The following is a 14,662-nucleotide window of genomic DNA, read 5'->3' as shown; positions in this document are numbered from 1 at the left end:
AATTTTGAAACATCTGCAAAAATGCCTCAACATATTTGTTGAGGGTGACTTATTAGGGACTGATAATGTCATTCATCCTTTTATGATTTGTATTTTCTCATCTGTAAAATGAGGGAGGCGTTGATCCTTAAGGTTTTCAGTCCTGATGGGCTAGCTCTGACTTTTATAATTTTTACATTATATTGAAACATCTTAGTTTTTAATAAATTTGAAATACAATTGGTTTTTATAGCCCCTCCCCCAAACCTTCCCCATTTAAAAAAAAATAGAAAAATGAAAAATCAAATTTGAGAAAATGTAGAACAGTCAGGTTTGGATTATATAATAACAGTTTTGCTCTTTTCTTGTGCTGTTGAAGAGGTAATAAGTTGTATAAGCCACAGGTTTGTACCAACTTTGTGAGACCTTTGTGGGCTCACAACATGGAACCAGTAGCTACAGATTCCGCTTGTGGCTGAACCACAAGTTATAACTAATCATCAGACTTTCACTAAGAAAATTTGCAATCACTAAACTTCTTAAAACCTATATCTCCTCCTCCCAGTAGCATATCAATATCGAAATAATTAACATCTAATTTGCCCACTTTAAGCAATATTTAATCAAGTAGTTTCTTTACATTCTCTGTAAATAAAAGTCAAATATTTTTATTTCTATGAGTAGATTTTTGTAATTTCATAGGTACTTAAACATTTTGAGCTAAAATTTATTACAGCAGTTTATAAGATCTTTATCAAAGCCCTCTATATTTTGTGTATTTATGAGTGTATGTTTTTATTGAGGTGTATTGACATATAACATTGTGTTAGTTTCAAGTGTACAACTTAATGATTCTATGTTTGTGTATATTTTGAAATGATCACCACAATCTAATATTCATCACTATATATTGTTACGAAATCTTTTTCTTATGTATTAATTTTTTAAAAATTTTTGGAGGTAATTGTACACTCACATGCAATTGTAAGAAATAATATGGGCTCTCTCTTCCTGTGTGCCCTTTACTCAGTTTCCCCCTAACGTAACATCTTGCAAAACTATAGTACAATATAACAACCAGAAAATTGACATTGATGCAGTCTGCTGATCTTATTCAAATTTCCCACTTCTACATGTATTCATTTTTGTGTATACCTGTGTGTATTTGGTTATGTGAAATTTTATTTGTGTGTAGGTTTGTGTACCTACCACAACAGTCAAGACGTAGACCAGTGTCATCATCACAAGAATCCTTCCTTTTATAACCACACTTTACCTCCCTCCTACCCATTCCTCCAATCCCTGGCAACCACTAAATTTTTGTCATTTCAGGAATTTATATGAACAGAATCATGTACATTCTCAGGTTGGCTTTTTTTTTTTTCCACTCAGGATAATTCCTTTGAGATTTGTCTAAATTGTTGCATATATCAATAGTTCATTCTTTTTTATTGCTGAGTGAGTATTCCATTATATGGATGTACCACAGTTTGTTTAACATTCACCCATTGAAGGACATCTGGGTTCCTTCCAGTTTTTTGCCTATTACAAATAAAGCTACTGTGAACATTTATGTACAGGTTTTTGTGTGAATGTGTACTTCTCTGGGATAAATGCCCAAGGGTGCAATTGCCGGATAATATGGTAATTGCATATTTAGTTTTATAAGTGGTATCAGTGTTTTACCACTTCCAGGGAAGTATGGCAACCTTACTTCATTTAGGTCCCTTTACTTTCCCACTTTTTGAATATTGTTGTCTTTGAGTATCAGGTGGCATTATAATTTTTAATCAAATATGATTTAGAAAACTCATGAGGAGATAGTCCGTTTGATATATTTCTTCATCATTCCGTTTTATTCTTGATGCTTTAAGTTTCCTTTTTTATCATTCCCTTTTCATTTGAAGAACTTCCAGCTGTACTTTAGAGGTAGGTCTGCAATGACACATTTCTTAGTTTTTTTCTCATTTGAGAATGTTTTTGATTCTACTTCATGAAGTTTTTTGAGATATAGAATTCACAATTGCCATTTCTTTTTGTCAGGATTCCTGTTCAGTCCAGGAGAGGAATAAATCTACCTGAGTAGCTTTCTGTTCTGGATTTGGGATTGGAGCATGCTTGGCCTGGGTCACTTTGTACCTTTGGGTGGAGAGTCACAAGATTCCCTGCCTCTATATTGTTCCTTCCGTTGTGGGTCCCTATGCAGTCTACCTTCCTCTTTCTACCTTTCAGTTTTCCTTTGGTTGCCTTTTTTGCTGTTTCCAGGATTTACGGTTGTACTTAGCAGGGAAGAACAGTAAATATGAGTCTATGCCATCTTGTCTGGATAAGAAGTTCTGTATTTTTTTTTTCTTCTTTTTAACCCTTCTGCCTAGGCTTTTTGTTAGTGTTTGTTTATGAAATATGTTCCAGGATAATTCTGAGCTCAATTGCATGAGAAGCCTCCTGTAAATTAGGGAGTGCTAAAAAAGATTTCAGCATATTCAAATATGTTTTACCATTATTCAGAGAGCTTTTTCCCCAACAAAGATTAAATCATTCTAAGACATAAATTTTATTGGCTGTAAAATATTCCAATTTATTCTTTCCTGAACTAGAGCCTTACTCTAGATCACTTTGTGTATTTGGGACTTCAACAACAGGAATGGCTGCTGCAGCAGATAGGAAAGACTGGTTCCACGGCCACATTGTGCAGCTCATGCACACATGCAAAACCAGGACATCAGTATGAACCTGGTCCTGAGTACTTTCACTGACTAGAGATTTCTTTAGTGTCCCCACAGACCTTATCAAGCTATTTAGGTATTAATGCCAGCATGGAAATATGACCTCATTATGTTGTCATGAACATTTAAAGTTGGGCAAGGAGATAAATCAGTATTTTTCATGATCCTATTCATCTTTGCATGCACAGTACCTAGAGCAAGTCCTAAAGAATTTTATGGATATGCAATTGTAAAGAAAAAAATTAGATAATTTTAAGTATTGAATAATGGAGTGGCAGGTGAATATTCTTGCACTTATGTGTGTATAGAAGTAATTTTCTCAATGTTTCGTATTTTTTTTCAGAACTTTTTATTTGGGTATAAGTTAATATGATTGAGATTCAAAATGTTGACCTCATAAGTTAATCTTTGTAGTTTTTTTTTCATTTGTACTCCAGCAATATTTTAACAAACTGGCATAGTACTTTTAAGTTGTTGGTACAGTTGTACACTGCTTTATATGATATTCTCTTAAACTCTGTATGTTTTTGTTCATAAGGTAAGGTCAAGGAATAAAAGTTCTGAAATTAGTATTTTTTTAATGTGAAAAATCACGTCCTAATTTAATTGCTTTATTTTGGTTTAGATATTTTTGTGTATCAGCTTTTCCTATATCAGACACCTTCCCCCTCAAATTGAGCAATCATCTTATTAATATTTTGGAAATGCCTTTTGACTGCTGCATCTTAAAGTGGTGCTGTATCCTTTTCACAATTTACACGATTATTCATGGAATCTTGGTAGAACTGCGTGACTTCAAGGATCTGGTTCAGCTTATTGTGTTTTGAAATTTGTTGTAACTAATGTGGGAAAAGTAATAAAACTACAAGATATCTGAAAATATTCTTGAAATTTTAACTCAATTGAAGACAATTGTATTTCTCTATGGAGAGTAATATTACTTGAGTTAAAGAATTGAATTAAATATATGAGAATATTTGAATCACAGGAAAATAGAATTATAAAAATAAAAGGGAATGCCACTGGCAAAGTAGAAGGTGATTTGTATTTTCTTCTATGTTAAAAGAAAAAGAACTACTAAGAAACTTGCCTTTAATAATAACGGGAGATTAATGTATTAATTTCAAGTGACTATTACTAACCTGCTTTAGCAAATGAATTCCTTAAAGAACAATAGAAAAGATTGAAGTTAATGAATATTATTTTGCCATAGGAGACTGTTAACTCTTTATTTACATATAAAGTTTTATATATATACATATATACATTTATTTATCTTTCCATTTGTTAAAATGTAGGGCCTACTTTCATCATGATTCTTACTTGTTGCCAAACTGGGAAAGATACAAGTTTGTCTTGACTTCCAGCAGTATTTATTCCCCCAACCCCAAAGATCTCATTATTCCTTGGCTCCCCGTCCTATTCTGTGTCTCATTCCTTCATAGTAAAAGTTTCAAGCAACTCATTGAAAGAGAGATAAGAGCTTAGGGCCTGCATTTTGTCATTAAGCAAAACTTTCTTTAATTCTTTTTAAATGTTTTGTCTGTTAATATACCTTCATTTTTCTTTTTGTTAATATTTCATGTATCTCATTCACTCATGACTTTTAACCTTCCCTTATTCTTGTTTTAAACAGTATATAGTTGGATTTACTTTTTTTGTCACTCAGTATGTCTTATTTGCAGCATTTAGTTTACTTTTAATATCATTACTAATATACTTTTGTATATATCTATTATCTTGTTTTATACTTTTTATTTGGCCTACTTGTTTTTGTTTTTTTCGTATTTTCTTTTGGATTATTTTTATAATTCAGTTTTCCCCCTCTACTAATTTAGAAGTACATACTCTTGTTTCCGTTCTCTTAGTTATTACTTTAAAAGTTATACTTTGAGTATATGTTCATACTTAAATTATTAAACTTGAAATTTAATGAGTATTTTTATTTTTCAGACACCTCAGGTCTTTAGAACATTTTAACTTTATTTTCTCTACTACCAATTTATATATTACTGTTATTGTGCACTTATCCTATTTTTTAAACTCATAATACATTATTGTTATCTATATAGGCAAGTTCATTTAGATTTAACATGATATTTACCACTTTCTTCATTCTTTATTCCTTCTTGCATTTCAGACCTTCTAACAGATCACTTCTACCTGGAGGTACAGTTTAAGAATTTCCTTAAGTGAGTAGGGATCTTGTGGTAGCAAACCTTTGGTGCGTTTTAGTTTGGATTAATCCTTCTGGTGTTTTCCTGACTACCTAATTGGTGATCAGTTTTAAAGCAAGACTAAGCTTTAAAACTGTATTTTTTTAATAATATTTTTTAATTTTTCAATTATACTTGGCATACAATATTATATTAGTTTCAGGTGTACAACGGTGATTAAGCATCTATAAAACTCAAAAAGTGATCACCCCAGTAAATCTAATACCCATCCGACACCATACATAGTTATTACAACATTATTGACTATATTCCTTATACTATACTTTATATGACTATTTTCTAACTACCTATTTGAGCTTCATAATCCCTTTCTCCTTTTTCACTGACCCCCCCAACCCCCTTCACATGTGATAACCCTCAAAATATATCTCTGAATTTGTTTTATTTGTTTATTTTGTTTTTTGGATTCCACATGTACATGATATCATATGGTATTTGTCTTTGTCTGTCTGACTTATTCCATTCAGCACATATCTCCTAGGTCCATCATGAAATATCTCTTTCCATTCCTTTACTTTCAAACTGTGTGTGTGTGTTTTAAACTGAAGTGAGTCTCTTGTAGGCAGCATATGTAAGGGTCTTGTTTTCTTATACCTTCAGACTTCCTATCTTTGGATTGGAACATTTAATTATTTTTCATATGAAATACTTGTTGATAGATATGTAGTTATTGCCATTTTTTATACATCTTTGGTTTGTTTGTTTTTTTTTTCTTTTTAAAGAAGTGCCTCTAACATTTCTTGTAATATTGGTTTGGTGGTGATGAACTCCTTTAGCTTTTTTTTTTTTGTCTGGAAAGCTCTTTATCTGTCCTTCCATTCTAAATTATAGCTTTACTAGGTAGAGTAATCTTGGTTGTAGGTCCTAGGTTTTCATCACTTTGAATATTTCATGAAAGCCCTCCTGGTCTGCAAAGTTTCTGTTATTATGGCTCCCTTGTAGGTAACTAATTGTTTTTCTCTTTCTGCTTTTAAGATTCTTTGTCTTTAACCTTTGCCATTTTAATTATGATGTGCCTTGGAGTAGGCCTCTTTGAGTTCATCTTGTTTGGGATTCTCTGTGCTTCCTAGGCTTGTATGTCTATTTCCTTGTCAGGTTAGGGAAGTTTTTTATCATCATTTCTTCAAATAGATTTATAATTTCTTGTTCTCTCTCTTCTCCTTCTGGTACTCCTATGATGTGAATATTGTTATGCTTGATGTTATCCCAGAAGTTCCTTAAACCAGAGGTTCCCAACCTTTCTGGCACCAGGTACTGGATCTTCTATGAGATTCTAATGCCTGCCTAATGATATGAGGTGGAGCTGAGGCTGTGATGCTAGCTCTGGGGAATGGCTGCAGATACAAGCTTCACTTGCTCACCTGCCACTCACCTCCTGCTGTGCGGCGTGGCTTCTAACAGGGCATGGATTGGTACTGGTCCATGGCCCAGCAGTTGGGGAACCCTGCTTTAAACTATTCTCATGGGGGGGGGTTCTTTTTTCTTGTTGCTGTTCTGATTGGATGTCCTCCACTACCCCATCCTCTAAATCGCTGATTCAATCCTCTGCTTCATCCAATCTGTTGATTCCCTCTAATGTGCTGTTCATCTCAGATGTTGTGTTCTTCACTTAAGACTGGTTCCTTTTTATGTTTTCCATCTCCATTTTTATGTTTTCTATCTCTTAAAGTTCTCACTGAGTTCATCTACTCTTCCTCTAAGTTCATTGAGATTCTTATAACCAGTGTTTTGAACTCTATAACTGGTAGATACTTTGTCTCCATTTTGTTAAATTCTTTTTTTGGAGCTTTGTTCACTTCTTCTTTTGGAGCTTCGTTCTGTTCTTTCAGATGGGACATGTTTCTTTGTCTCCCCTTTTTGGCTGCCACTCTGTTTTTCTTCCTATGTATTAGGTAGGGCTCCTAAGTATCCCAGTCTTAGTAGAGTGGCTTTATACAGTAGGTGTGCCGTGGGGCTCAGTGGCACAGTCTTCCCTAAGCTCAAGATGTGATTCTTGTGTGGGTTGTGTGTGCACGTTCCTGTTGTAGTTGAGCCTTGATTGCTTTTGCATGTCGATGGGAGGGATAACCCTTCGACTGATTGGGTGTGAGGATTGGCCAGTGAGGAGCTGACTCTGCGGAGCTAGATTCACTTTAGCAGGGCTTTGGTGCCTGCCCAATCTTCCCTTCAGATGCGTCCTCCTCATATTCTGCCCTGGGCGGTGCTTTGTCTCTGGCACTGGTTAAAGCAAGCCACTGGTTATGCCGGCCTAAGGGCCTTCTGAGAGGCACCCAGCTGCAGGCCAAGTTTAGCTACAGCCTGTGCACTTCCGAGGCCACCTGGTAAGAGGCACCAAGCAATCTGCAGATAGCTGCCACCTGTGCTGGGTTTATAGGCACCCTGAGAGACTAAGCCAGGTGCTGAGGCCGGCTGCTGCTAGTGCCGGGATTGGGGTTGCTCAGCAAGAGGTACAGGGCACGCTGAGGCCAGGTGCTGCTGCTTTGGGTTTTGTGAACCTTTGAGAGATTTTAGGAAAGTCCACAGCATGAGCTAAGACAAGCCATTTGTATGGAATAAACCACTGGGAGCAGCTTGGGTGAATTGGCAAGTTGAGAGAGGTGGGGTCTCAGGGAATCACCTGGGTGGAGCCACCTATGTTAACCAGATTGATGGAGACTCAGATATGGTGGCCACCTGCATCCACATGCTGGAAAGGGGGAGGGCTCAACAAAGGAACAATGAATACTGCCAGCACTTCTGTCTTGGAGAAAGCCTCCCCTCCAGCCCTCGCCCCGAAGCCCTACAACTCATTTCCTCTCAATATGTCCTTAGCACTCTTTGAGCAGCTGCCCTAGCGCTGAAGCTCAGAGTGAGTGAGTGAGTGAGTGACATACTAAATATAAAAAAATTAATGTTCCTCCTAATGTAATGTAATTAGCTAATATGTTAGATGGCCGAGTAAGTCTGGGCATAGTCCCTTTAAGAAGAACATCTGCAACTCCTGCAACCCTCTGTCTCTCTCGGCCACAATCTCTGCTGGTTTTCACAGCTAGAGGTTGTGGGGACTTCTCTTTCCAGCAGTGGAACTCTAGGCTGGAGGGCCCAGTGTGGAGCCGGGACGCCTCACTCCTCCAGTGTGGAGGAATCTCTAAAGCCAACATACCCCTCCTGATTCTCGACCTCCACACATGGTTGTGGGACCTGGCCATTTTGTGTCTCCATCTCTCCTACCAGTCTTGAGGTGACCTCTTATGTATGTCCCCAGTTGTAAGACTTCTGTTCAGCCAGACCTCAGGCGACTCCTGATCATGGTTCCGTAGTTTCCTCAGAATTTTGGTGTGGTTGCAAGAGGAAGGAAGCACAGTATCTACCTTCTACGCCATCTTGACCCGAGTTCCCCAAGGATGTATTTCTTATTCCTCGTCTGATCAGCGACCCAACTCTGAAAAAGGCCCACATCCACATTTTACCAGCTTGATTTTCAAGTGGGTGTAGATTTGATATTCTGAGGCATTTAGGTAGAAACTACATAAAATTCTCATGTAGAGAAGGAATGTGCTTTATTTGTAGTTTTTAAAAGTTAGCAGTCATGTGTGAGTAATTAACGAAACAAATCTGTCTCTAATGGAAACCTTAAAGACTGATTGTTAGTTTGATTAACTAGGCCTTTAAGCATATATACTGATTTATGTATACAGATTTCAAAGTAGTCATTCTCTGCAGATATTCTTGTGAAATCAATTATATCTGTATCAAAAGAACTATAAAATGTTTCAGAAACAAGGACAGCATGTAATCTCATTACAGCATTTTCTCATAATAATGCTTTCTTTCTTTTAGATTTCCTCTCTAGTCACCTTGCAGCTGTTAACTCTGGTTGGCCATGATGATCAACTTGATGGACCAAAATACAAATGCACAGTATCTTTAGACTTCATCAGAGCTATTGCTAGGTAAGTATAGAATAATTGTGAATGTATAATGTCTTGAATTATGTAAATGACATACTAAATATAAAAAAATTAATGTTCCTCCTAATGTAATGTCATTAGTCATTTAAGCAAGGAAAGATCATTTAAGTGCCAAGAATGAATAAGTTTCACTGTAGAATGAACTCTTTCATCAAATTTACAAATGACATAAAATTGGGACAATTAGCTAATATGTTAGATGGCAAAAATCAAGATTCTGAGACATTAACAGACTGAAATACAGTAGCAAGGTAGGATATAATGGACAGTTGACTACAAAAAACTTATGTACAAAAACAAGGTGGGAGAGACCTGGCTTAAGTCTTGAGTATTTGAGTTGACTACAGGGTTTTAAAAATCCTGGTGTCTTGTTCAAGGAATGTAATAGGTCTACTGTCTGTTGCCATAGGCAGGTCAAATCTGGTGTACTGTGCTGTGCCTTGAGTTTTAAGAGGGGCATTGACAAATAGGTACATGCTGAAGGGGCAGAAAGAGTGGTAGAATGAGGAACCATGTTACATCTGATTAAGGGACAGATTGTGAGAAAAAAGCCTTAGGAAGGATATGATAACTGTCTCAAGTACTTTCAGGGGTTTTCATGGGCAAAATGGATGAAACTAATTCTGAGTAATTGTAGAGCATTAGAAGTTATAGGAAAGAAAGTATGTCTGTCAAAATGAGAGCTGTCTAAAAATGTAACGAGTTTCCTCACAAAGAGGTATACTTACTGGTATGGAAAATGTTCCAGCTCTTATATGAATTAATGACCTCATCTCATGGTTGCAGCTGGATAACAGTCTGTCAAGACTTATAGAGAAGAGGTAATATCTGTGTAGACTGGTAGGTGGTACAAGATAATCCATAAGACAGTACCTTCCCAACCTCTTTGAATATGGAGATTTTATTTAAATTTCCTTTTAAAATTAATTATGAAAGTGTTTACATATATTTCAAAATTAATAACATATAGGCATGAAACATTTATTCAGACCAAGAACAGTGCTTGACATGGGTATGGATTTGTAGATCTCCTTTAATGAATTGTGCAGCTTCTTGAAGTTCTCAAGTGTACAGGTTGGCAGCCTCAACCCTGAAGTCTCTTCTGAATTAAAAGTTCTCTGATAATATGATACAGGTATTTGAAATGTTTTGATGGTGTGTAGACTAAAATGTAAAATGAGGGTTTTGAAATGTTGTGTTATGATAAAACTGGGCAGCTTTTTACACAGAAGAAATTGAGCAAAAAGTTATTTTGAATGTATTACTATGACCATAAGACAATAACTTGCTTTTTCCAAACAACAATATTAAAAACTCTATATCTAAGAGCCTCAATCAAAGGCATAACTTTTGAATGGAGCATCTTTATTTTAGAGATTTTTGTCATTGCTCCGAATGTGTCAGATCATGCCCCAACATTATCATGTATAGGACAGAAGTTTGTGACAGTCCAATATGGTGAGTACACAGTGAACCAAACTGAATTGGGTGTTACTTGATCTACAATATTAGACACACCCAGAGCAATGCACTTCTGTTTACCACCTCAGAAGGGAACAGGAATTGTAGACCTGGAATTCTGTCATAGAATTTATCAACTCTGTAACTTGCTTTGCTACCTTTGTTTTCTTAATCTTCCTCACTTTTCATGGGCAGTGTCCAAAGAGTAACTACTGCCTTCTTTCCACATCTGCTCCCTTTCACTCTCTCACTCCCATGATGTTTAGTACTTCTTTTTTTGCTGATTTAACTTCTCATTCTTTCCCTCCTTCCCATATCCTTCTATCTTTTCCTAACATTCTGCCTTAATGAAAACCTGATTCTTATCTAGGCATACTACTTCTTTTGGATTTATCTCTAGAAGTAGCTACTTATTTCTCAAACCCCAATCCCTCAGGGTTGCAGGCACTTTTGGTGTCATCTCTTCTTGTTGCTACTTCAGGTTATTATTAACCCCAATTCTTGTAAAAATATGGACTTCTTTGAGACTCATGCAGTCTAGCTCTATTTCCCTATTCTCCTGTGATTATCTTCTGCAACCTCCCAACCATTCCACTTCATGTATTGAAGAATAAATCACAGACTTCTTTTTAACCTAGATTCTTGGCTCTCTTCAAACTACAGAAATTCTAACATCTATATTCACTCTGTTCAGCATTCACTCTGTTTCACAAAACAAAATGGAATTATCAGTTGAGAACTCTTTCAACTGCCTATACTGCTGTACATCTTCTTTCTTTCCTTTCAGTAGGGTAAGTCCCTCTTCCTGTCTAAAGTGGATTCTTTCATCTGTGCTCTGAATTCCATTTCCTCAGGACAACTTTTAGTCCTCAGGCTATTTGCTTTGCTCTGTGGCACCTAACACTGTTGACAGCTCTTAAAAGTCTCTTAAGGTCCATAATTCCAGTTTCTGGTTTTTCTCTTTATTCTTTGGTTGTTTTTCCTAAGGCTCATTTGTCAACTTACCTTCTCCACCTGACCTTTAAATGTAGCTGGTCCTTTAGGCTTGGCTCTTTTTTCATATACTTTTTCCTAGGCAATTTTAGCAATACCCATGACTTCAACAACCATCTACATATTAATAACTCCCTAGTTGTAAAGGCAAGACCTTTCTTCTAACATTCCTGACCTTTATTGGGTGTTTCCCAGCTACATCAATACATTTCCAAAACTGAACTCAGAAATGCTAACTCTACTTTTGCCTGACAACAAAAAAAGAATGACCCAGCTTTCTGCCAGTGTTCCCTGTATCAGCTATCAGCAATGCAGTCTGCCATGTTGCACAGGCCTGGGAGTCATTTCTGACATTGCTCTCTCCCACACTGTCAGTATCCAAGCATTAGTCCTTTTGAGCCTACCAAGTCCCTCCTATATATCTCAAAATTACTCACTTTTATCATTTGTACTGTTACTTCTTTAGACCAAGCCCACCATCATCTCTTTTCTGGTAGCCTTTAATTGGTTTTCTGTCTACTTTTATCCCCTTATAATTTATGGTCTACACTATAGCCATGATCTTATAAAATTTAATGTCACCCTTCTACTTAAAAGTCTTCAGTAGTTTTCTATAACTTTTGGTATCAAACAAAAATTTTGAAATAGCCGAGAAGGCCCCAGTGATCTGGCCCCAGCCACACCTGGCACACACCTCTCCCTTAGGTGTTTATACTTTAACCTCTCTGGCTTTTTCAGTTTTTCATATTCACCATTGTGATTCCCATTTTTGTATTTGCAGCATTTTCCAGCTCCTCCTCTCTTTTATCTAGATACCTGCAGAAGAAGCCTTCTCAAACATAACATGATCACCATCATATCACTCTCTCCACTCCACACAATGAACAGGTCCCATTGTCACCTTCTGATATATATCTTAGTTTTAATTAGTTCAGTAATTACAGTTTATCTTTATTTCTACAGTATAAGTCCATGAAGCTCAAAACAGACTATGTTTGTGTCAATTACTGCCTTACCTCCAGCCTAACACAATGCTTTAAACTTAGTATGTGCTCGATATATAAATATTGCATGTTTTCATATAGTGATTAGCAATAAAACTTCAGATGAAAGGGAACCATTATGGATTTGTCTTTTGGTTCAGCAAGAAGAAGGGAGCTAAAGAGACAAAAGTCTCATTTCAGATCGAGGCTTGGTGGAAAGAAGAGATCCCAAGGATAGTTACTGAGGGAGAGGTAGGTAGCCTAGTTTGAGGTACTTGTGGCAGAGAACCAACAGATTACAGGACACAAACCAAATTCCAAAAGAAGGAAATAGATTAGTAATTTATGGTACATTCTTGCCAAACAACAACAACAACAACAAACAACAACAAAACAAAAAACCATTATGAAGTTAAGCAGTTCTATAGAAAGTTGTATTTATAAGAAAAGTAGTAGGAAAACCTAAGGGAAGGGAGTAACAGTCTAAATTGTTAATTGCCACCATGAAATAAAGCAGAATCTATTTGATTTGATGATAAAGCAGTCATTTGTAACTTTATCAGGAATACTTTATCAGGAGTACAGTAGGGTGAAAGTCAGATTATAGTTAGTTTTAAAATAGTATTTATAAGAAAGTTGATACAGCAAATAGAATGCTTCCATTCATTTATTTACCATTTATTGTGTTGCTCATTAAAACTACTGTGCTGATAAGCTTGGGGGATATAGCAACAAGTTGAACAGATCTACCTCCTATTCCCTTGAGCCTATATTCTAGAATGTTTTGCCATAAGGAAGAATAGAGAGGATCATTACTTGCTAAAGTGATTGTAAGGTTGTGAGAGGGTCGTTATTTTTTAGATTTGAGCACATTTAAATGGTGATGGGAAAGGATTTCTAAAAAAGTTAGTGATACAAAAGAGAGAGATTAAAGCATGAAGTCCTTGAAATGGTATATAAACATGGGATTTAGAAATATGAATTGAAAGAAATAGCCCTGAGTGAGTGAAGGGAATCCTTTCACATTATGACGAGAGGAAAAGGTAGATTCAGATGGAGGTGAGTATGGAGGTTTGGTGGAGTTCTGATCTGATAGCTTCTATTTTACCTGTGAAAAAGTGGGCAACATTGAGACCAAAGACAGAGTAGTAGCCATTTGAGAGGGATATGAATATTTTATATAGTTGCTCTGGGGGATTGAGGAAAGTGCTGACAAGGAAAGCAACTCGCTGGGAGTGTTGAGGGCCCAGTTGACGTTCCTGACCTTGAATTGACAGTGGCACCAATCTGTGAAACTTGTGATCTTCTCCAACAGCATTCCATATGCTAGATACTGAGATGGCAAAAGGATATAATTGAAATCACATAGGATTGGGGTTTTGCCAGGTGAATTCAATAGATGCTAGCAAATGAGCGCTAGAAGTGATGAACTGTGGAGTCTAAGCTAGGAAGGGAAAGAAGAAAGTAAAGCCAGGAGAGGGCTAATAGTTCACTGCCTGGCACATAGATACTCAGTATTTGTAGATCAGAAGGAAGTGAAGGAGTTTGTGAACTGGCTGTCTCGAGGTGTTCTAGATAACTTAAAGGAAAAAATTTGGAATCAGAAGGTAGAACGTCTGAATTTCCGTGTAGTGAGAGAATATTTCTGAGTGTGATCATGGGTCATGAGAGTAAAATAGAAAGCTATTGGAGGTGAAAACGACAAGTATGCAGTGCAGTCACTAAGGCTCATGTGGATCTTGGAATGGAAAGGAAAACTAAACTGGGTGCTGTATTATTCGGTGACTAAGAGATGGTAATAGGGGGATAAATGGTGGTGAATTGAATAGTATGAGGTTCAGAGGAGCAGAGCTTTTTGTACAATGACACCAAACCCACTTGGCAGGACTGCCTGAGGTACTGTAGAGAGACTAACCTCATCGGAAAGAGCTTAAGAGAAGGGTTGGTCTTTCAGGGGGTGTCAACTTTCACTTAAGCCTGGAAGACATAGAAGTCATAGAGAACTTTATTAACCAAGAGACAGTGGAAAAGTTTGGACAGAGAAGCAGTAAGAGGCTGGTTTTAGAAAGGGAGCACAGAATATGGAGGTAGAATATGGGATAGGATAGATGGCATATGAACTGAGACCCTTATTAAAAATTGTCCTTGTACTGTTTTTATTGTGAATGGTAGTTCTGAGTTTCCTTTTTTTTTTCACCTCCATAGTCAATGAAAAAACAGTACAGATAACTTAAGATTGCAAATTCAAGTTGTACAGTTGCAAGTCGACAGAAGAACCAAACTAAAAAAGAACTCAAACTCAAACTGCACTCCAAAGTAAAAGGAAATAAAAT

The 14,662-nt window shown here is 36.6% G+C and overlaps 1 protein-coding gene across 9 annotated transcripts in view; it reads left to right on the top strand.

The window, feature by feature from the left end:
- The window catches only part of ORC5 (origin recognition complex subunit 5), a 170,737-nt gene that overhangs the window by 74,550 nt on the left and 81,525 nt on the right, over positions 1-14,662 (top strand). For 8 of the 9 annotated variants that reach the window (XM_039849357.1, XM_039849362.1, XM_039849360.1 and 5 more), the window contains one exon: positions 8,762-8,874. In XM_039849357.1, coding sequence (XP_039705291.1) covers positions 8,762-8,874 — 113 coding nt within the window. Of the gene's footprint in view, positions 1-8,761; positions 8,875-12,490; positions 12,582-14,662 lie in introns of all 9 variants that reach the window. The other variant, XM_039849359.1, reaches the window with a different exon arrangement.

Source organism: Pteropus medius, unplaced genomic scaffold, assembly GCF_902729225.1.
Source record: "Pteropus medius unplaced genomic scaffold, Ma_sr-lr_union100, whole genome shotgun sequence".
NCBI classification, from domain to species: Eukaryota; Metazoa; Chordata; class Mammalia; order Chiroptera; family Pteropodidae; genus Pteropus; species Pteropus medius.
Note: the sequence above shows the minus strand (reverse complement) of the source record. Positions and strands in the feature narration are given on the sequence as shown.